This window comes from Salvia splendens, chromosome 10 (genome assembly GCF_004379255.2).
Source record: "Salvia splendens isolate huo1 chromosome 10, SspV2, whole genome shotgun sequence".
Lineage (NCBI taxonomy): Eukaryota > Viridiplantae > Streptophyta > Magnoliopsida > Lamiales > Lamiaceae > Salvia > Salvia splendens.
This window is the reverse complement of record NC_056041.1, coordinates 5239974-5263868: the sequence shown is the minus strand read 5'-3', so window position 1 is coordinate 5263868 and position 23895 is coordinate 5239974. Positions and strand designations below refer to the sequence as shown.

General features: G+C 39.4%; 4 protein-coding genes across 5 annotated transcripts; 2 read left to right on the top strand and 2 right to left on the bottom strand.

Moving 5' to 3' along the window:
• Window positions 1-1421: 1421 nt before the first annotated feature.
• On the top strand, window positions 1422-2876 carry LOC121750611 (glucan endo-1,3-beta-glucosidase-like). The gene is made up of 2 exons (XM_042145177.1): window positions 1422-1547; window positions 1801-2876. Exons 1-2 carry the CDS (start codon window positions 1478-1480, stop codon window positions 2751-2753), a joined length of 1023 nt encoding a protein of 340 aa, XP_042001111.1. The 5' UTR covers window positions 1422-1477; the 3' UTR covers window positions 2754-2876.
• A 1367-nt stretch (window positions 2877-4243) lies between these two features.
• LOC121751844 (RNA-binding protein Y14A-like) lies at window positions 4244-6602 on the top strand. Its single transcript, XM_042146640.1, has 4 exons — window positions 4244-4566; window positions 5094-5230; window positions 5641-5786; window positions 6282-6602. The coding sequence occupies exons 1-4, from the start codon at window positions 4308-4310 to the stop codon at window positions 6325-6327; spliced, it is 588 nt and encodes a 195-aa protein (XP_042002574.1). The 5' UTR covers window positions 4244-4307; the 3' UTR covers window positions 6328-6602.
• A 104-nt stretch (window positions 6603-6706) lies between these two features.
• Window positions 6707-10764, bottom strand: LOC121751843. Of its 2 annotated transcripts, none has more exons than XM_042146638.1 (9): window positions 9991-10764; window positions 9707-9801; window positions 9547-9609; window positions 9207-9471; window positions 8936-9116; window positions 8067-8863; window positions 7386-7890; window positions 7133-7198; window positions 6707-7050 (listed from the first exon to the last, which is right to left on the bottom strand). In XM_042146638.1, the coding sequence occupies exons 1-8, from the start codon at window positions 10477-10479 to the stop codon at window positions 7167-7169; spliced, it is 2427 nt and encodes an 808-aa protein (XP_042002572.1). In that variant the 5' UTR covers window positions 10480-10764; the 3' UTR covers window positions 6707-7050; window positions 7133-7166. The 2 variants fall into 2 exon arrangements, with proteins under 2 accessions (XP_042002572.1, XP_042002571.1); XM_042146637.1 differs by having other exon boundaries at window positions 7291-7890; window positions 9991-10761.
• Window positions 10765-15225: 4461 nt separating this feature from the next.
• Window positions 15226-19327, bottom strand: LOC121753117 (protein RETICULATA-RELATED 4, chloroplastic-like). Its single transcript, XM_042148298.1, has 8 exons — window positions 18683-19327; window positions 17506-17574; window positions 16555-16686; window positions 16411-16464; window positions 16268-16312; window positions 15810-15949; window positions 15610-15735; window positions 15226-15528 (listed from the first exon to the last, which is right to left on the bottom strand). The coding sequence occupies exons 1-8, from the start codon at window positions 19232-19234 to the stop codon at window positions 15474-15476; spliced, it is 1173 nt and encodes a 390-aa protein (XP_042004232.1). The 5' UTR covers window positions 19235-19327; the 3' UTR covers window positions 15226-15473.
• Window positions 19328-23895: the final 4568 nt, after the last annotated feature.

Below are 23895 nucleotides of genomic sequence, written 5' to 3'. Positions count from 1 at the left end.
TTTGTCATGCCGCGTTTTGTTTTATCTATGGAACCTATCTGATGTGGCTTTTGACATCTATGGATAATCGAATTCGGGTCTGACTAGGGAGTGAGTCCCTACTCAGGCTAGTGTACACCAATGGGGATCGTGAGCAGTCTTTTGGGTCGGTCGGTCTAGTTACTTGGAATGTGGCCACGTTCCTTGTCATTAATGGATTAGATATGATAGACATCTATGGGAAAATGGTTGATCAACCGAATTTTACGATGGAAATTATTTTAGTGTCTCGGGAATTTCTAAAGTTAAAACCTCGAGGTCACTCAATGGTGGCATGATAAATATTTTTTATAAAATATTTTCGGCATGAGCCCTGCATTCTTTTTTAAAATGTGTAGGTTGAACGTGACGGGTGCGGTGGGTGTTGAGCAAGACCGTTGAAGAAATTTAAGTGTGTAGAATGTGTCATGTCTTCACACGTGGCATATTCCTTCTCTCAAATGCTTCCGCTAAGTAGTTGTCCTTCTTTTGAATTCTTGTATCGCTGAGATAATATTCATTTTTGAGTTGTTGATTGTTGAGATACTCTGATTTTATTCGAGCTATTCTCATTTCTTTCAAGCTATGGTCGAGTTGTGTTGTTTTCCCCTTTCTTCCCCGCTTCTTTAATCTTCCCCTAGTCGCGATCAACCGTGTTTTCTATCCTTAGAAAATGCGGGCGTGACATAGGGCTAGTTCAAGATTTTAATGATATTAACAACAATTTGAGATATTTTTAATAAAACGTACTATAATTAATAATTAGTTCGTAGAAAAAGTAATCAACATATAGGAAAAAAGAAAATCTAGTATACATATAACTATAATATTGATTGAGAATTGTTATTTATGATGAACATTAATCTAGCCGACTAAAATTCCTAGTACTACTATATTATAAAATCCAAAAATAAAATGAAAAAACGATGGTTTTTCTTTGATAATGATATGCATGCACCTATCTCGGAATCAAATTGGGAAAGTGGAATAACTCACAAAATTTTGGAAAAAATGTCCATAAACAAATTTAACCTAACGAAAATTCCATCGCAATGGACGCTAAATAAAATAAATTAATTTACTAAAATTCCTGACTAAATCATGCAAGTTGGAATTTGTAGTGTATTCTAGTTTTTGTGTTTAGATATCTATCCTTTTCAAAGTAACATTAATGTAGCCCCAACCTATACGTCGAGTATACATGTTGCAATAAATAACGTTGTCTATATTGTGGAAAAATGAATTAGTCTGTTGTACCCATTCAATCACATTCCACAATTTATTTTGCAATAAATAACATTGTCTATATTGTGGAAAAATGACTTAGTCTATTGTACTCATTCAATCGCATTCCAAACATTCACATCATGTTTAACACTATATATACTCTTGCAAATCACAAGCATTACTCAACTCAAATACCAGGTTTCTTAGTTTCTTGAATTAGCTACACTCAATAATGTCTCGAATATTTATTTGTTTGTTCGTCTTGATTGGAGCTATGTCTGCCGTGATGTGTCAGCTCCCAGGTATATATATTCATACAATTTTTCACTTACAATTATTTATCATAATTTGCATTTTCAAACAAAATTAAAGTTTGCATGCAACTCTCCCTTAATATAATTATATTAAGAAGACGATGAAGTGCAACTTAATTAATTAGTTAAACTTTTTTTTAATATATATTTAATAGGTTGAGAATTCGAGTTATTATAAACAACTTTTTACGCATTCATTAATTGTTTGAAATCTAACAAAAAAACTGCACTGAATGTATAGGTCACGTCGGAGTATGCAACGGGCGACTCGGCAACAACCTACCGTCGGAGCGGGACGTCGTGGAGCTCTACAAGGCCAACGGAATCAAGAGAATGCGAATCTACGACCCCAACTCGAACACCCTAGCCGCCCTCCGCGGCTCCGACATCGAGCTCATCCTCGACGTCCCCAACATCGACCTCCCCTCCCTCCAATCGGACGCCACCCAATGGGTCGAAACCAACGTCCGCCCCTACTTTCCGGCCACCAAAATCCGCTACATCGCCGTGGGCAACGAAATCGACCCCGACAAACCCGAAACCCGAGAATTCGTCCCTCAACTCCTCCGCGCCATGGAGAACATCCACAGAGCCCTCACAAAATTCCAACTAGAAAACCAAATCAAGGTCTCGACGGCGACATATTCCGCCGTGTTGCAAGACACATCCCCTCCATCGAGATCCTCCTTCAAGGAAAGCGGCTTCATGCCTCCGGTGGTGAAGTTCCTGGCGTCGATCGGATCTCCGCTTCTAGTGAATATATACCCTTACTTCGCCCGCGTCGGAGACCCCTCCAGAGTGAAGCTCGAATACGCTTTGTTTACTTCTCAAGGAGTTGAGGTTTTCGATAATGGCTTCGAGTATCGGAATCTCTTTGATGCGATGGTTGACGGCGTTTACTACGCGATCGACAAGGCCGGGGGACAAGGCGTCGGGGTGGTGGTGTCGGAGAGTGGGTGGCCGTCGGGGGGCGGAGGAAATGAGGAGACGGTGGCGAATGCCGAGACGTACTACCAGAATTTGATCAGACACGTCGGCGGCGGGACGCCGAAGAAGGGGGGGGCGTTGGAGACTTACTTGTTTGCGATGTTTGATGAGAATGAGAAGCCGGGAAAAACAACAGAGCGCCATTTTGGCCTTTTTAATCCTAATAAGACTCCTAAATATAATAAGCTAGGATTAAGGAGTGGTTAATTAAGCTGTGTTTCGTTGATGAGTTAATTAAAGTGAGAATTGTCTCTTAGATGAGAAATAAGAGATTGATGTATGTTATTGATTGTTGCCAAAATAATGGACAAGATTATAAAGTTGTTCCAATGTTTGATTCAATAGTTAATTCATGCTTTGCAAGGATGCATTTATAAGTTAAACAATGACGGCAGAAATTCACTTTAGAAAAACAAGTTGTCCATTGTCACACAAATAAGTATCCTGTAACTTCGGTTGCCACATTAATAATATGATTCTCGAATAAAATACGTGATATTTAATTCCTAAAAATGATATAATTATCTAAGTAGTGAAATATTTTTTTAATAAATGCCACAAATAGACAAAATCAAGTAAAATAATACTTCTAGAGATATTGATTGTCATATCAATAATTTACTTGTAAAAAATATTAAGTACTACATGATATTTTATTCTAGGAAATGATACACTGAGTCAGTGGCGGATCCAGAATTTTTAATTTGGGGTACGAATTGTACGACAAATAATTATATTATAAGAAGTATTAAAAATAATATAAAAATAGTAGCATAAGAAAACTAATAAAGTAGTTTGTATTTGTAAAAAAAACACAAAACAAAATAAGAAAAATAGTAAACTATTCAATTTTGAACTTTAATTTATACATAAGCATTAAAATTAAAACTGAAATAAAAAATATATGTATACCTAATCTTTGAAAGAAACTCAAATTCATAGTACTTACTATTAAGAATATAATTGAAAAAAAAATGCAGTATCTTGATGTGATATAAAATATGAAAATATCAGTTAATCAATTTTCTTTTCAAAGATTAGGTATATACTGCATTTTTTTTTTTTTTTTTTCAATTATATTCTTAATAGTAAGTACTATGAATTTGAGTTTCTTTCAAAGATTAGGTATACATATATTTTTTTATTTCAGTTATAATTTTAATGCTTATGTATGAATTAAAGTTCAAATTTGAATAGTTTACTATTTTTCTTATTTTTTTTTGTGTTTTTTTTACAAATGCAAACTACTTTATTAGTTTTCTTATGCTACTATTTTTATAGTATTTTTAATACTTCTTATATAATATAATTATTTGCCGTACAATTCGTATCCACAGATTAAAAGTTCTGGATCCGCCACTGGTGGGACATTTTCAAATAAAGATCATAAAGCAATACTTGTATAAAATTTATGTTGTCAAGAAAAAGATTATTTTTGTTGGAACGAATGAAATATACAAGTAATTTTATTTAATAAGGTAGATCTCATATTTTTACTAACAATCAATTAATTTTTTATCAGTATTTTTTAATTTTACCAGCTTAAGCATTAAATTTCTTACAATGCTATAATAAGAACATTATTGGTGGATAGATATTTGAAAAATTAGAAGATCTTTTAATTATTTTTAACTAAAGTCAAGTACATTTAGTAAGTGGTTTATATAAACATTGGCAGCCCACTTTGCCTACTCATTTGTGCTACTCTCGTTTATTTTTCAAAATCCCCAAAATCTAAACCTAGCAAAAATTTCCGCGTCAATGGCGAATGCAGAAGCGGAGGCCGTCGATTTCGAGCCGGAGGAGGACGATCTTATGGACGAGGACGTCGGCGACGGCTCCCCCAACCGAGCCACCGCTCCTCGCCTGAAGTCCGCCATCACCGGCGGCGGCTCCGCTCCGAAGAAGACCAAGGGCCGCGGGTTTCACGACGAGGCTGCTGCTGAAGCTGACCGAAATGCTCGCATGTCTGCCCCCTTCGATTCGCTCGATTCAGAAGGCGGTCCTGGTCCCGAACGATGTCAGTGTTCAAAACCCTAATTCTTCTAGAATGATTTCTTTTCTTGCTTTGTTGTTTGTTTGATTTCACCTTTACTCGGACCCGTTTTGTTCATATCTTTGTGCGGATATTGTTGAATTTTGTTTTATTAAACATTTGAAAGGCCAAATTACCAAGAAAGCGGAAAATTGAAAGACCTCTTAGTTGATTTTAGATGCATTTCTGTAGAACTCAAGTTATAAGATGCTGTTTACGGAAATTTGAAAATTGGGGATAGTTATTACTGAAGGTTTGGTAAAAAGTGAGTTAGATAATCTCCCGTGTGTTGCTTTTTAGGTAGTGTTTACATTTCCCTTGCACTCATAGTGTTGAAGAAGCTGGCTTTAGAAGTATATGACATAGTTTGCTCAAGTGTTTTAAACTGTTGTCTGTTACGAATTCAAAGTGGAGGCGTTTGATTAAAATGGCACCAATTTTCCTTTGTTGTACAAACTTCAAGTGGATATTGGGATACATGTTGAGTTTTAGTTATGGTTGCACTTTTGTAGCTATTGAAGGATGGATTATTCTGGTTACTGGAGTTCATGAAGAGGCTCAAGAGGACGATCTACAAAATGCATTTGGTGATTTTGGAGAGATAAAGAATTTACACTTGAATCTTGATCGTCGTACGGGTTTTGTCAAGGTATACAAACCTTGTTTTCTCTTACAAATTGGAGTACAATTTATTGTGATAATTCCCTGTTACATTCTAATTATGTTGACACGTTATAGAGAAATCCTATGGCATATTTTATGTAATAGTGTGTCTGAAAATCTTGTTCATCCACTTTTTACATTTTGTTGTTGAACTCAAAATTAGCTGACCATTTTGTCACTTCTAACTACCATACTGTGTAGATGGGCTCAAAGAAAGATTATTATTCAATCTGAGTTTCCTAAAGCATATTTGTCTCTTCGAGAAGGGATTAGTGAGCATGTTTCTTTTTCTGCATGGCACCCTCGCATTTTTTCGACATGAATCCATTCATCTGTCCCTGTACTATTTGCTCGGATATCCATTGTTAACTAAATGCTTTTTATGGTGTTTTCTAGGGCTATGCTCTAATTGAATTTGAGAAGTTTGAGGAGGCACAGAGAGCCATAAGCGAGATGGATGGAGCTGAACTCCTAACCCAGATCATGAATGTTGACTGGGCGTTCAGCAAAGGTCCATTCAGGAGAAGGAACATCAGGAGGAGGTATGTGTTCTCAAATTCTCTGAAATGACAATATTAGTTCCTCTGTTCCCTCTGATAACTGTTGCTCATCATAGGACTAGGAATGGAAATATCAGTTTGAATATTATATAATTCTTCCATATACTTAAGGAGCCAGGGATAATGTGCAGAGGTTAGAAAAAACTAATATTGGTAATGTGGATGTTTCACTTATTACCTTAATGAACAAAACAAATCATTGTAATTTTGATGAAGGTAAGATGGGGCATGCTAAATATTCTAGTTATCATCTGGGGTTTGTAATAACTCATTCATTGAAAAATCTTTCTCCACTTTTAATCTGTTAGATGCCTCTCTTCATGTCTATTTTTTGAGTGACCTTACTATTATTAGCTCCAATGATTTTGAATTGCTTGTTTGACCGAAGTGGGAACAACCACATTATCAAAATGACCTGAATTGTCTGTATGGCTGTCACTGTATTTTGATTAATCTCTTTATTGGAATCTTGTAAAGATCACCTCGGGGCCATCGGTCCAGGAGTCCAAGGAGGAGATTCTGATCATGGCGGCCATGTGAGAGCTTTTGGAGCTTTGCTCTAGAGTGAAGATACCAATGTGAATCTTTGTTAACTCTTTAACAATTGTGTACCATTGCTGTTTCTGCTGGCAGTTTTTGTTCATCGACACTTCTTTTTTTATGACGTTAGGCTTCTTCGGATTGCTCATCCTGGCTTGCTATTTTTATAAGTTGGTGGTACTCTATTTGAAGAATATTCCAATGTTGTGTTCTTATTGGTTCCTATCAGTGTATTCAGTTTGCCTTTTTTTGTAGGTATTTGTTACCTGTCTTGTAACATCATAATTCTTTTCTTTATCATGTTACTAAAATTAAATCATGAATCGAAATTCAACCATAATAATAGCCCTCTTACACAAGGGTAATAATATAACACCAATTCGTTATAAAGCTTAGTAATTTTCATCTGTTGCATATAAAACTGCAAATCTCTCAGTTGATAATGTACATCTGTAAATCTGTGTGTGTGTGGTTGTATATTTTGTGTGTTAACCTATTTTATCTACATTTTCTAAGATGGAACCTGTTGCCTAATTTATATTCCTTTAAAATGATGCCCTGCTTTCTACATTATTTGTTTCAACACATGAACCATGCATTATGTAGCCCACGAACTCCAGAAATTGGCCATGCATAAGCTTGTTGGAGTTCCTATTGTTCGTGACCAAATCCAGTTTTTGTTATCTGTCCGTCTCATTTTTCCCAACTGCCATGGATTGTACGAATTAGATAGATAGATAGATAGATAGATAGATAGATAACGAGAGAGTATCAATTAAACAACTTACTTGGCCATCCTGCAACTCGAAAATGACTGAATCTTCAGAAAATGGAATTGGTCTTGCAGATGATACCTGCCCACATAAATGGTGATGGTCAAGAAAACATAGGGAAAAGAAAAAATAAATTCGAAGGTCATACAAATGTAATATGTATAGCATCTAACCCTAGGGTCACAAAATTTGTCCAGGCCATGTAATTTATCTTCATTCTTGTGAAAGCTATCTCCAAAATCATTTTCCACACATTCAACAACTTCACCTTCCCCTTTGCTTTGATCGCCTTTGTTTGGAAGAAAAGGGAAACCACAGTGCCTCCATTTCCACTCTTGCTGGTTGAAATACCTCAGATACACATTCCCATTTGATCCTATCAAGAAAAGCTGAGTCCCACCGAAGCAAGGCCCAGGCGCCCCAACGAGTGTGACACTAGTATGTGGCGTCCCATGCTCGATCCAGTTCCATCCGTCCGTGGGACTCCACTGATACTCGACCAGCCCACCACCCTCCGACAACATGAAGAGTGACCCCCTCAGCGACTCTGCTGAGGGCCTCGTTGCAGTCCCTGGTGACGTTGAGAGAACCAAGTGCTGTGACTGGTAGTGCTGGTGCCACACTTGTGTCACCTTGTTGTATTGATATAGCCGCCCGTTCCTCCCCACGACGAACACCACGTTCTCCCTGAACCCCTCTTGATCGACTATGTTCGCAATCTTGACTCCCGGTGGATTCTTGCAGTCTCTCCATTTGAACTTTCGCAGTGCTACCTGCACATAATTTGAAACAGTTCAAACTTCAAACATATGTCAGATGTAGTACTCTATCCGTTCCATTGTAAGTGGCTCGTTACTTTTGGACATGTAAATAAAGAATGTTTCTTTTCTGAAACAAGCCACTTGGGACGGAGAGAGTAAGTTTTACATGTTTATGACTACCGACTTACAGTGAACTGCAAGAGCCTCCCGGTCGTGCTGACAAAGAAGATTGCATCTTCGATCTTAGCCCTAATCGGCTGGCCTGGGATCCCATCCCACGGTGGGCCACCAACCACCTGCCTACCTTTCCTCATGGCAGTGCAGTTGATCCAAGCTAAATCACTGCTGCTTCTCTCTCTAATCAGCAAGCTCCCCTGCTCATCCACCACGAACAAGCTCCCGTTGTAGTTCCCAACCGCGCTGTGGACCCCAGTTGCATACTCATGCCTCAGCCAGAACCAGCCACTCTCGGTGTCCAGATACTCAAACGTCATGTAGCTCTCCGTTATCAGGAAAAATGACTTCCCTCCCTGCATTAGCCGGAGGCGGAACAACTTCTTGTCCAATTTCTCACTAATCACACCATAGTCTTTCTCTGATGCATCACCATCTGGTGTTAGGTAACTCTCTTGTGTCCTAAAGTCCTTTCGCCACCTAGAGACTGATGGCTCGCTCGTCTCCTCCTTGGAGCCTACGATGCAGTTGGAGGGTCCGCGTTGTTCAGTGCAGTATTCCCCGTTCCATCCTTCACTCTCGGGGGCATCAAGCAGTGACCATACATACTTGACTAGCGATTTCCTCCTGCTACTGATTTGAGCATTGGGGCCTAAATCCTCGCCTCCGAAGCCTGCGAGATGGAGCTCTGCAAGCCTTCCATCATCCAACGGGAAGATCGTCCTCCCGGCTTGGAGCTCCACCCCTGAGATGCCTCTGGCAACTTTTGCATTAGGGGGATGCTTATGGTTTATCCATTTCTCTTCATTCTCTGCAAAATTTTCAAGTTGCTTAGCATAATAATGTTGGTAAACAATTGATGCGATGAGACTCCCTGGCCTACCTTCGGGCTTGTGGATTTGATAGTGGAACACGAATCCGTCTGCAGTTGTGAGAAGCAGCAATGGGCTTGAGTCATCATGAGTGGTGCAGGTGATAGAGGTCAGTATATGGCCTTGGGGATTTCCATGAACCACCCATTTCCACTTCCTCTGGTGCAGCCTCCGCTCGATCAACCCCTCCTTCTGTATCCACCCGAAACATTTTTCCGTGTTTGAACCATCATCACAAACATCACTAGTTGTAGTAGTATGGTATATCACTCAAGATTTTACCTTACTCAACAAGAAGAGAGACACAGAGCGGGCTCCAACTAGCCCAGGCACAACACAGGCAGGGGACGACGACACCAGGGAAGTATGAGTATCCCTGGTGGTGGCCTGCCTGTGCACGTGCTTCCTCCACGGAGGCTTTGATGCACGATCGTACTCGTACAGATCCCCTGCAGCACTCACAATCAGGAGAAGCCCGGGTCTAACCCTAGCGCCATCGCTCACTGCTGACACATTTGCCCCTGGAGGACGCCCGTGGCTCTCCCACCTAATCACACAATGATACAAACATAACATGTCTGATAACCATAATCCCTCAGAGTCGAGCTATCTAGCTCCTCACCTCGGGGGATCGACCCCAACAAGCTCGAGAAGCAGTCCGCTTCTTGTGCACAAGTATATCCTCCTGAGATTAAAAATATATATATATATATATATATATTCAAAACACACTCCAGAATATTGGACTGAACCAATTCTAAATATGGTCCCATATGACTCACTCTTTGTCATCTGTGACCACCCCCGAGGCAACCCCACCGTGCACGGAGTGATCAAACTCGACCCAGAATGGTTGGACGTCGTCACTCAATTGCATCTGTGTCAATACACCAAACCAAACCATGCACTTAGTCAAGTAATTGTTGACCATATGGGTCCGTTTCACACTATTTTATAGATACGGAGTGAAATAGTGAGAGTTTTCTTTATTCTTTTATTTTTCTTTATAACCAGAGGGAAAGGACCAATAGATAGATAGACAGATAGACAGACGAGCATGTTTTACTTGATACAAGGAGCTGGTCTCAGACAGGGCAAGGATACTCTGGTTAACCAAAAACACGGAAACCGCGGGGACGGGCAGGTCATGCGGCGCGATCACCCAACGGAGGCCGTTCCAAAACCTCTCGTATATCGAGCCGCTCTCTCCTGTCACCCACACGGACGCCTCGGACATCCTAGTCAACGAGACTCTACTCCTCAGAGGGAGAGACTGATGGCCCAGAGGAGTCCTTTGGCTTCCATCACTGGCTTCTTGGATCGATGCGACGACTCTGCAGTCGCCGTCTATGCAAGAAACCAGGTCGTGGGGGAGCCGCAGCTCCCCCCAGGAGGCGGACTGCTCGTTGAAGTGCCAGAATCTGGTGCTTCGCTGCTCGAAGATTTGGTGTGGCTGTGCTATGTATTGGTGCATATGGCTGCAGGAATCGCAGGTGGCGACGGCAGCGTGGCATGATGAGGATAGGATTGCGTAGAGGAGGAGTGTGGACAACATGTGCGTGATGATCAGCTAGCATGAGGGAAGATCATGGGTTGATTTTGTTGTGTTTTTTGGAAAGAATTGAAGAAAGGAAAAAGGACAAAGGAAAGTACATAGCTGAGATTGGGCAAATATGTTCAATCTGCTTATTAGCTCATTCTGGGGAAGGAAAACCAGACAATGGGGGAGAGAGAAAGAGAGGTGAGAGAGTGGGCCATCTTATTATATACTGGTACAGCGATTAGGTAAATACTTAGGTCTGGTATTAATTAACATGAAATTTTATTGCATGCTGTTTTTTTTAGGTTAAACTTCAGGGTGTTGTGAATTTAATGCTACAAAGTTTTATTGTATGCTGTTTTTTTTAGTTTAGACTTCAGAGCATCCACAACCGTGCTCTTACCAGCGGCACGGTTGTGGGCCCGGGCGGTACTATTCATGCCTGCTCTCTGGCAAGAGCACAACACCCACAACTGTGCTCTTCCGCAAGGACGAGCACAATTAATATAAAATTCAATTACACAAAAACATTTTCATAATACTAAAATTCATTAAAAAAACCACAATAAAAATAACAAATTACAAATAAAATAAAAAGACATAATTAAAATCCTAAAAATTAAAAATTACATAATTAAAATACTAAAAATTAAAAATTACATAATTAAACTCCTAAAAATTAAAAATTACATAATTATTGGCTAATATAACCCGAGGAAGACTACGCATCCGGCGGCACCAACCCCAATTGTTTTTGGAGACCCAATATCATGGACTCGTGCGTTTGAAGTTGCGTGGGGGTCATAGTTGACCTATCGGCCATATTGAGTTGGGCCAAAAGGGCCCACAACGAGTTGTTCGGGGGTGGAGGTGGAACATAGGGTGCGGGTTCGGGAGCAGGGGCAGATGGAGTCGCGGCGCGACGTCGTTCGGCCGCCGCCTTCTTCCTACCTTGCGGTCGGCGTCGGGAAATAGCCGTTGAACTTGCCAATTTCTTCGTTGGCTCGGCCGATGCAGTTGCGCACCATACTCTCGTTGCGCTCGATCGTTCCCGGCGGCCGGTGTGCATTGTACCGGCTAGAGACGCGCCACCAAAAGTGATCGCCGGATTGGTTCGTTCCAACCACCGCATCTTCGGAGATTTCCAAGTACGCCTTGAACAATCTTTCCATCTCCGCCGGTGAGTACGGTGTGCGGACACCGGCGCGAGATGGAGGATTCGGCATTTGGGAAGGGGCGCGAGGCCTAGGCTCCGGTGTCCACCCGTAGCGCCCATCGGAGGCACCTTGATCGTCGATTGGGTATGGCCGGTAGCCACTCGGAACGCCCGAATCTTGGGTGAGAGGAGGGGCCGAATATTCCGTTTCCGGACTATGAAACGGTTGCGAACCGAACCATTCGGGGTTCCAACCGTGAGAGCCGCTTGGGTTGTCGTCGTTACCGGACATAGTGGTGTTGTAGGGTGTGAGAGGAAGATGAAAATGGATATGAGAGATTGATGATGAGAATTGTGTAGTGAAAGTGTGAATTTTTTGGAGTGAAATTGGGGGTATTTATAGATGAAAGTGTGTATTTTTGGGGTAAAAAAAATAAAAAAAAAAAATAAAAAGTGGGGAAAAACGGTTATAAACGGATATAATTTTTTGGGGAAGTGAAAATTTTTTTTTTATATTTTTTATCAATTTTTTTAATAAAAATCCGATTTTTTTTTAAAAAAAAATAAAAAAATGTTTGAAACCAACGGCTATGCCGTTGGCGAATCAGAGACCGCCACGTGTGCGTCCGCTGGCACGGACGTGCTCGATACATCGAGCAGCGCCGTGCCAGCGGTGGCGGTCCTTCGCCTTGCCGCTGGCACGGACGGCAGTGGCGCCAACCGCCACCGCTGCGGATGCTCTCAGGGTGTTGTAAATTTAATGCTACGAAGTCAAACGTGGATGCTCAAGTGTTAGACCATGATATGCATAAGTTATACTTCATCCGTCCCAGCAAATAAATATCTCAATTTTTACATGTTCGAGTTTAAGAAATTGTTTGAATATGTAAAAAAAATATAGATAGAAAAAATTATTCAAATATGAGTCATATTTTAGTATATTGATTTTATAATAAGATGTGAATAAGATGGGTTAGTGGAATGTAAGGTATACTTGGTAAAAATAGTAAAAATAAAATGAAGGATTTATTGGTGAATGAAAAAAAATTGAACATTTTTATGTAGTTTTATAGCTAAATGCTTAGTCATGAAAATCTTAGTGTCAAGTCAAACTTTGATTCAAACGAAATTCGAATTCAGGAAAATTTCAAGAAATTATCAAAATTTATGTATTTTTAAAGAAAATTAAATCATGAGATCAAAGTTAAGACTATAATTTAAAAATAACACAAATATCTAATGTGGTGTTTTTAAAACTCGACTATCACATGGTAACATTTGGCCCATAGCGTGGCCTTAACTGCAGTCAAGAATGGGAATCAATATGGCCATTGAATTTCTTGATATGATTTTAATTGTGGAGCAGTTTCTCACCTAATACCAATGACTTTTAATGTCCACCATTAATCTTTTTTTACTTTAGTTACTAAAGTGTTTTATTTGGTAGAAAATGGAAGAGGTGTATATCACAATTAGAATCAATTTTTGGATGACCCAAGCCAAAGTCGAGATGATGATATATATTCCTACAAATCAAATGCGACAGATCAGACTTGTGACTGTGATTCCATTATTTGTGGTCTATATATATCCAAATATCATAAGTATGGATGGTTCATTTTTTCCTTGTATTATTGTGTATCATAACAACAATATTATCCATTTCAGTGTATTATTAATTTGATCATTCCTAAAAATACTTGGGGACTACTACTTGATCTTCATGGTCATGGACCACTCATAGGATGTTTTTGGTCTTTCTACTTTCATGTCTCCGTGGGAACTCGTGTAAAGATATAGGTAGAATTCGAATACGAGATTTTTGATAAGGAACATCCATTCAATACTAGATTGTGAATTACTAATAACTTGCCAATCCACAACTAGGCTATTGTTAATAAAATGATAGTACTATCTCTTGTTATATTACTCCATATAATATGGAGTATATTTGTTTATGATGTCACACATATATACTCAAATGTAATGATACGTACTTAAATGGAGTAAAATAAAAGTATTCTACATGGTGAGGCACATCCTTTTGAATTTGTCAATAAAAAGGTGGTACTATTAATTACTAAAATTATACATCACATCACTACTCCACATCATTTCGTCGATGTGAAGTAATTTGTTGAATACTTGTATTAAATCCACGTCAACATGATAAAGTAAAAATAAATTAATTAAAAAAAACAATATCGTCAAATCCCACTTCATTTAAAGTGCAAGACTTAGGCACATTGTAGGGATTTCTTTAACTTAATATATACGCATTTAAGGACATGATATAGAATATTTCACAATCAAATTGCTTGTAAAATATGATTCCAAAGTTATTGAAAGAAAGAAATGGGGTCCAATACAGTGTATATTGACAGGAGATATTTTAATTAGGCTTTGGATCCATGGAATCTTACAATTTTCAGGTTCTATATTTATTGGTTGAATGGAACATGTCAGTGAGATGATTTTGACTTTTTGAATTTTTTTTTAAAGATTTGCATTTATAGTTTATACTTAGTCAAATGAGACGTGCATTCTATTTAGTTTAGTTTTTCTATGTACAAATTATGAATTCCAATATAGTAGTATATGTCAAACTAAAGGTTTTTGTCAGGGTTTTAAAGATGTTTAGATACAAATACATTCCTATTATAACAAAATGAATAAAATCATATACTAGTATAAACTAACAATTTAAATAAAAGCATATACCTCGAAACTAAAATAAGGTGGGATATGCGTATTAAAATTTGTGTACTACTACTTGAGAATTGATTCTATTGTGGAAACATCAAATGATTCGGTCATTGCAAACTCTAGAGATATGTTTAATTTATTTCAATTTATTGGGACTTCACCTAAAATTGATCAATAAATTATGTATACCAATCCTGACTAATTCGACTGCGTAAATCATTTAGAATTATTGGTTTTAATATTACTACACCTGTAGTTGCAGGGTTTTGATCAATTGAGATTTTTTAGCCTAATTGAGAATTGAGATGCATTATCAACCACTCGTTTTTATTAAATGAGTGGTCCAGAATTTGCCACATGAAAAATATTTTTAGATTAATTAATTATGAAATGGCAGAATGATAATTTCATGGTACATTTTCTTCAATAAATATTTTTTTTAAAATTTAATTTTTATTTTTATTTTTATTTTTATTTTTTTCTTTGTCATTTACATATACAATTCATGTCAACTACACATATATAATGTCAACTACATATACAATCATGTCAACTACACACATATAATGTCAATTATGTGTACAATCCATGTCAACTACATATACAATTCATCTCAACTATACACATATAATGTCAACTATAAGTTGTTAACATTTAATGTACAGACTATTGACATTTGAAGTGCAGGCTATTGACGATAATATCCCTGAATTGACATAATCTACTTGCAGTTGACATTTCGAAAACGTTATGGATGAGTGGCTGAAAATACATCTCAATTTTCAATTAAGCTAAAAAATCTCAACCTAACGAACAATGTAGTTGTAGTATATGTGTAGTATAGTCAACGGGAGGCATGCTTTAAACATTCCATCTCATTTTCCTAAATTAAGTCAACCTTTCCGAAATACTTGTTCAAATATTACTAGGATTAAACTCATAGTATTACATTTACATTCTGTGTGACCCATTGCAAGGCTAACTCATCCCAAAATGAATAGAAAATTAAAATTTAAATAAATTCATATCTCAAACAAATTATGAAATAAAAAAGGCCATTAAACCTACTCTCAATCAAACTACATACTCTTACCAAGTGTTAACAAAGATGTAAGCCCACATTTACCAGTTTTCATCTGCAATCTTATCATTCTAAATCTTGAGCCTTTTGGATGCCTATAAGACGAGCATAATCGACCCACCTGCAGATCGATTCAACAGATTGCGAATAAGTTGGGAGCCGAGAGGATGGTTTGGGGTTTACGGTTTAGGAAAAAACTTACAGTAATGAGCCCAGATACGTGTTTCCGGTTCTCACAGCAAAGCAAAGGGCACTGAGTAATAACTTGTGTTGATGAAGCAAGGGCTCCAGTACCCGTTGTTCGACTACACCCGCCAAAACTTGATATCTGTTGAAGACGCGAGGAAAGTTGAAAAAACAATAGCGAGACCACTAGAAACAGATGTATGATGAGCTACGTACCGGAGATTGCTAGATACAGCCATATAGACACCATAGGCGACGCTAGTTGATAGTATGGGAACATTTTCCAGCTCATCTCCGGCGGACTGATCAACAGCCTTACGGGCGTTTATGAATGCATTAGTCACAACCGTACCAACCTAGTCATCAAGAAATAATCAAGTTCTGTTTCATCGATTGCAGACATACACACATCGTAGAATCAACAAATACGAGTAACTCTACAATTCACAACCACAAAGCTTCTTAGTCGTGAATGAAGGGCAAAACTATATAAGGGGGAAAAATGGCTACTTTTTTTTTATTTTCGTGATAACTTTTTACCCATACTATAGCGAAATCGATATTGAGTCCCAGTAGATATACGGTTTTTGGGCTAAGCACCGAAAAAATGAGCATAGGTTCGAGGTTTTGTTCATCAAGGTATCTACAGCGAATATCTCTACAATGAAAATTACCAGAGATGAAGTGGTTCCCACAGCAAACAGCTTCGCTCCATTACGCTGTGAGAAGAGAATCAAAACATATTAGGTTCCAAGTTGAGCAACTTCAGTTCTCTTTTCTTTTTCCTAATAAAAGGAACGTAAGATAGGTATCATACCGCTATTGCACCTATTCTTTGCAGCAATGAAAATGAGGTTCCAGGTAAAGCAAGCTGCATAAGATGTTAAAAAACCATGATTTCAACACTAAAGCTTATATATCTCATGTCATACTGAAGTAATAAGCAATTCAGTAAACTTACCTGAAAGGCATTGTCTGGACAACCATGAAGGAACTTAGCAAGGCGACCAGCATTGAGCGAAATAGGAGGTCGAAGAGAAACAGTAGGAGCTGGAAGGTAGACGAGCATAAAATCAGCTATTATTGCCATCATCTGAGCCAGAAAAAAAAATTGTCACGTGAGAGCTGTACAAAGATTGAGACTAAGAAATGTCGATATATAAGTTATAACAAAACAATTTGTTTTAGTTAGAGGAGTTGTCCCTTTGGGTGCATTTGATAAAAAGTAGAAGTCGGTTTTGATTCAATTTGCATATATAGTCATGTACAAGGTTAAACATACAAGTATTTAAACATGTCTAATATCACTACCCCTTTCAAAACTATAGACGCAAGATTGCAAAACATGAACAATGTTATACTAAAAAGACGTATGTTTTCCCTATGAACCACCATTTGAAGAGGTAGCAAATCACTACAGATTGAAGATCAATTGAACCCTAAAAAAAATTATCATCGAGACCTTTGGATGGAATAGGATTATGTTTTTGTTATACTCATTGCAATATATTTCTCTTTGAAGAAGTCGCCACTATGTTACCGGAGTTAAGTCATGTTAGAGGACAGCACTTTCACGCTTCCTCAGAATTCGCTGCATCATAATAGATCTTCATGAACATCTGCCCAAGAATGATAAAAAGTTTCTCTCCTTGTTGAAGCACAATGTGCCCCATTGATTAGTTTAGCAAATTTGTCAAGAAATTTCCTAATAAACTCCTCCTAACCACACATAATGACCCACCCAACATTCAAGTAACTCAGGCAAGCCAACGGGTAGAGGAATATAAGACAATCATGTGAAATCTAAGAAAGAAATCAATACAGAATAGTAAATGACAAAAAAAATAGCATGTAAACTCAAAGGGAATGAAAGAAGAGAACTCAAAGTGTATTCATAGAGAAGATTTCATACCACATCAGCAACAACAATCTCTATCTCATTAAAAAAGTTCTCCCTGCGACGCTCATATTCCGCAGCAGTCTGGAAAACGGAAACACATGAAAATGTCAAACGAAGCTAAGATGAAATTTGCACTAATATAACCTTCTCATCAGGAAACCTCAAATGACATGTTATATTTTATCATCAAACAATAGATTCTCCAGAAAAGGTCATCTATCAGCAAAGAAACCAAGACAGGGTCTTCGGAAAAAAGAAGGATATCATTTTCAAATTTTTGAACTATTGAAATCATGTAGCAAGATCAAAGGCCTGCTATATATAGAGCTAGTCCAAAATTACCAACCACACACCATTGCTAATTGCCAGTTTCATTAATTTTATGATATTGGCATTCCAACAACCACGATATGCAAAGGAAAATAACAATACAAAACGAGGATCACAAAATTAGCAACAATACAAATTTTCAGAAGCAAGCATAAGTTGACATAAGCAAATCTATCACCATAAGATAGTGAACAAAATCATATGTTTTACTATGTTCACTAGCACTAAATGTATCTGATTGGAAAAGGCACATAATAGAAACAGGGGTGCATTATATTATAGCCAAATTTCAGTATTTAACTTAGTAAATAATCTTGGTTGAAACTTGAAAAAAAACACAAGTTAAAGTTTTGGAATTCGACACAAGTCCTAATTTCGCTGGCCTATAACTCAACTTTCTGCAGTCCAACAGTCAACCCGGAACTACCACCGGGAGGCTCTCAACAATAGCTTTCTAATGGCACGGGTTCAAGAATCCAAATTTCATCATAAGTTGCAAGCAAAGATGTAGAGTTTTCTGAAAACAACTCTCCGGTCATTTTCAAACCACTTTCAGTGGACAAACCCCAACTACATGGGTACCAATCGAAAGCTACCATCTAGAACTTTCCAATGGCACCTTTGGATTGCCCATCATACACCAAGAAATTGAGTTATTGACCAGCAAAAATTAGACTCATGCCAATTTCAAAACTTACAAAATTCTTGTCTTGTTCTGCCAACATTATCTAGTTAGCTAAAAAACAAACTTTCGCTATAATTCGTGTATTTACGTTCAATTAACCCTATAAATAAAAAGAAACTACAAAAAATCAATGAAATTAAGGTAAAGGTGAAACTAATTGGTGGATTAAACAACCTTGGTGAAAACTCCAACGCCGCATTCCATGGCGACTTTAGCCAAGAAGAGATCGTCAGCCAACAACCTCTCCTTAAACCCTCCGAACCTCATAAGCCAAGAAAGGAAGCTAGACTTTTCGAGATCGAAATACCTCAGTAAAATCGACGCCGGAATTCTTCCTTCTTCGACGGCTGCTTTCAAATCCTTGGGCAGGCTCTCCAAACTCCTCCCGGCCTCCGCCAGCGCCATTAGAGCTTCCTCTTTGTTGTTCCTCTTGTTCCTATCGTCGCCCCCTTCATTTCCGCCGCCTCCGCCTCCTCCTCCGCCGCCGCCGTTGTTGTTGTTGTTTCCGTGGCCTCCGCCGCCGGAGAATTTGGAGGTGATTTCGGTGTTGGCAGCGGCGGCATTGGTGGATAGGGGGCGGTGTGTTAGGGTTAGGGATAGGGAGAGGAGGATGGGGGTTTGGGGAGTGAAGGAGAGAGATGGAGGGGAGAGAAAGGGGATGGGGTGGTGGAGAGAGAGGAGGCCCGGGAATGGTGGGGTGAGAGTGAGAGTGGTGGAGATTGGCATTGCGGCGGAGATTGGATTTGGAGTGAGAGAGTGGAAGGTGGTGGAGCAGTTCTTGTTAAGCCTGTCAGGTTTTGTGTTTCCAAATACTCCACTATTCCGCAAAAAAATTTATTTTATCTCAAAATACTCCACTGGTAGGGATGTATTCATATCAAAATACTAAGAGCATCCACTACGTGTCCCCCACCATTTCTCCACCGTCCTTTAAACTACTATTTGAGGGTCCTACTATATTTTATTCCTCCATCCCTTAACTAAGGGACGGAACCTGCAACTCTCCGTCCTTTAACCGTCCATTATTTCGTCTCTTAAATTACTATTCATTCAATTTCGTTTTTTATTTTTTTTCCAACACAATTCAATTAAAACAAACACACTTCATTAAAATTAAAACAACATTAAAATTCAACAAAATAAAAAATGGACATAATTAAAATCCTAAAAAAATAAAAATGATATAATTTAATTTTCTCCGCCAAAGTTTTCCCAAATGTGCTCAATTAGATCCTCTTGGAGTTGGGCGTGGGCGCTAGAGTCGCATGTCCTTGCTCGAATAGACAACCGTTCTTGTATTGACGGATGGGCTCCACTTCGCGGCGGACTACTTGCGGTTGAGCTTCCGGGGGATTCGGGGTCGAACAATTTCCCGCCTCGGGTCCTTCGTCTTGGACAATCATGTTGTGCAAGATTATGCAACGGCCTCGAGTACAACTGTTGGGTGGGTGCCTTTGTGGCCGCTCGTGTAGGACTCCCTCCAAGTCATCGGGCAATTCTTCCATTGCCAGTGCATGCAATCGACACTGCCAAGCATCCCGGGGAATCTGTGCACTTGTTCGTGCAGGTCGAGGAGGAACTGACAATCGATCGTGCTTGCCCTCCGGAGAAATTCGTCGGTAAAGGCTGCTCGAACGCCTTTGCAGAATTTGAGCAAGCACATACGTCCAGTGGTGTCTCCGATGTAGAGGTATTCGTCGAACATGTCGGCCGTTTGTCCAGTCGCAAGCTGACGGATTGCTGCAGTACATTTCTGCAGCGTCGTGTGGCTAGGAAGCTCGACCGCGTCGAACCCTTCTCGGAAGAACTCTTCCCGGGCCGCCAAAGTATTCTCCCCAAATGTTATTGCAGAAGTAATCGCGTACTAACCTTGCGGCGGTTTCCTCCCGGTTGCATGGATGTATGTCCGGGAGCGTCGTGGAGGCGGCGCGGCTTCCTCCGCCTCTCTGTGTCGATCTTCTTCAAGTGATTGTTTCATTAGTTGACGCATTTGCTCAAAAGGATCCATTTATTTGAGTTGATTTAAGATGAAATTGGAGTGGTTATAGAGAGGATTTGAGAGGAATAGATGTGTGTTTGTGTGTGAAATGAGTATGAAATAGGATTATTTATAGAGTAAATAAATTTAAAAAATAAAAAATAAATAAAAAATTAATGGTAACATTACCGTTTGAAAAATAATTTTTTTTTTATTAAAATTCAAATTTTTTTTAAAAAAATGAATTATTGCGTCATCCGTGACGACGCCCACTCGCGGGCCAGCTAGTGGGCGTCAAGCATGCATCGGGGTCGCCCGGGCGCGTGTAGGGACGGCGCGTCCCTTGTCTCGTGGCTACGGGCTACGGGACGGGCTGGGGACGGGCTGGAGACGGGCTCGGTACGAGACGAACGTTGCAACGCGTCCAGCGGCGGAACCGTCCCTCCTGGATGGAACGCGAGCCTCGCGAGACGCGTAGTGGATGCTCTAAGTATAAGTAAAACTCAAAACACTTATAGTCCATTGGATTTTGTGATCTAACGGTCAGATTAATGTCACGTGTCATCTAATAATATTGATTTTTAGCCTAACAATGTAGCTAGGATTAATAATGTAGCATTTTATCCTAATAATGTAAATTTTTAGTCTAATAATGTAAATTGTCAGTCTAATAATGTACCTCGGCTAATAATGCAGATTTTTAGTATAATAATGTAGTTTATCACAATCATCCGATCCAAGGATCCAATGGCTGTGATTTGTGATGTGTTTTACACTAAGATGCTGTAAGGACCCTAACAAACCACAATAAGTATGTATATAGTATTTCATTAATTGATTTTATTTACCATTTATAAAATTAATTAATACTCTACGTTCCATAGTAATAGAGTCATTTTGTCATTTTGGTATGTTCCATAGTAACAGAGTTATTTTCTTTTTTAGTAAAAGTCAACACATTTTTCCACACCTACTTCACTCTCTCTTACTTTTTTCTCTCTTCATCTCTCTACGTTTTTCATTTTCCACTTTATTCTCCCTTTTATTTAACTCACCTAACACAATTTTTTTTAATCTCTGTGCCGAAAAGAAACGTCTTCATTACTATGGAACGGAGGGAGTACTAGTATAAAAAATCTACATAAATATTTTACTTACACATGGCATGGAAGACTTTTTTCTGTCTATAGACATAGTTAGAGTGTCCACTAAGGGGGCGGCGCGCCGGCCGCCTGAAGTCGTCTTGTCCTCTCGCTCGACTCTAATGTCGAATGACTAGACTCAGGAGTAAGCAAGTGTGCACATATGAGAATTAATGCAAAGCTCGGTCCAGACACAACGCTCCTTAAATCCACTGGATCACTGGGTCCAGGAACTCAAGAGAACTACAGTGTTTTTGTCGTTGGACACACTCGACTCCCCTTCAAAAATAAATCCCTCAACCCGAATACTATGAATTAGTATAGGGAAGTGGGGTCGATCCCACAGAGATGGATTCGCAAGTAGTGCTAAGAGACTATGGAAACAAACGGCTGCTGCCACGCAAAGGGGTTGAGATTTTAACTATCACTAGATCTAGGCAAGAAATGTAAATGCTAGACCTAGGACACAGAAAACTTACTGGAATCAGACATCAAATCCGAAAGACACAATTACTCCCTAGACTAAGTAAACTATTACCTAACCTAGCTAAACAGAAAGCAACTAACAGTGGGGACCATGTTTCCAGAAATAGCAGGTACGGTAAAAGCTGCAGACAACCAACCCATGCAATTTCCTGACCAACTCAAACGCGTAAATGCAGAAAACAGAGCATACTCCTGGATTCGAACAGAATATAGAAATTTGGACGCCGGAAACTTGCTACGAATCGGAAATACACCAGATCTACGTAAACTAGGCGAAATGAAATGAAAACTCGTAAGCGCGGCATAAAATTAAACACTCCTGCTCAGAATCACGTCGGGCGCTTAATCCACTCCGGATCCAAGCAATCCAAACTCAACAATCAACAAAATCAACTCCATAACTCCGATTCGAACAGATCTGCTCCGATCACCGCCAAATTCCAACAATCACGAACAACTCCACAACAATAACCAGACAAAACCCCGATTCATTCATAAACCAGCTCCATTCTCCCAGATTCAACCATTAACCTGCAATAATCCATAAATCAACCAACTCCAGAATTCAAGTAAACACAATCAAACAACAGTAACCATCACGATCGATGTAAACAAAAACGAAACTTGCATAAAAGTAAGAAAAATCCATAAACAAAAGAGGTCCGAGCTTCGAACAGCGAAGCTCGGCGAATTCAGCAGAAACGAAAGCGGAAAATAAATTGTTTCTTCGCCCTAAAGAAGGACGGTGTTACAACCAGATCGAAAATGTATGAAAGCTAGAGGTGAACCCTCTAGTGTGCCCTGAATTTCCCACCGAAAGAACCCAAGAGTGTGAAGAGAATGGACTAAGCTACAGGATGTTAGCAAGGTCTCCACCGAGAAGATCCCTCCAGCTTGCATGCTTCTTCCTTTTATAGATGCGGACATAGCCTTCTAGAGTCTTCGTAGAAATCCCTATTCTACCCTTCAACTCCGAGGCTTCCTCCGTCAAGCAATTTCCTTCATAATGTCCACTTTTTCGCCAGTTTTCTAGGACCATGCAAGCGTCCTCTTCTTTTCCTGGATCTAGCGAAAATCTTCACACACCTGGCTTAAATCGTGCGTTAGACCCAGTAATTTCACGAAATAAAACCCCTAGACCGATGCATGAAATTAGCCTTATCACCGCCCCCTTCCCGCCGCCGCCCCGCCGGATTATAGTGTGAAGGACGTCCGCCCCGAGGCGGACAAATTTTCCAGAGCGGACGAGGCTTCAGCGAGAAATGTGCGAGGACGCGCCGGTCCCCGATCGCCGCGCCTATAGGCGCGCCGGTCTATAGTGCGCCGGCGATCAGCGCGTCGGCCGCCCCCTTCGATTTTTTATTTTTATTTTAAATTTTCGACATTTTTAGAGGGAGTGGGAGATTGGAAAAGGAAGAAGGAAGAATGAGAGAAAGAAGCAGTTTCGATTTTTTTTAATTAAAATGAAAATTGGTTATAAAATTTCGGGGTTATTGGAAGTGTCCGCCTATAGTGGCGGAAACCTTTTTTTTGGGTGCGGATAAAAAAACTGGGGTTGTGGACAAAAAAGGGGGACGGAGCTATTGGAGACGTCCGCCTTATAGTGGTCACTCTTACCTAGAGAACTGTGTTCAATCAAAATGTTTATTCTTTTCGTGATAAAAGCGTGTCATTTTGTATATAATGACTTAAATTGTAGTATTACGTGTAGTATCAAAACAACTCAACTCGATAATGGTGGAGATTTTTTATTTTCTCAATTTTACGCCTTCCTCTTTCTC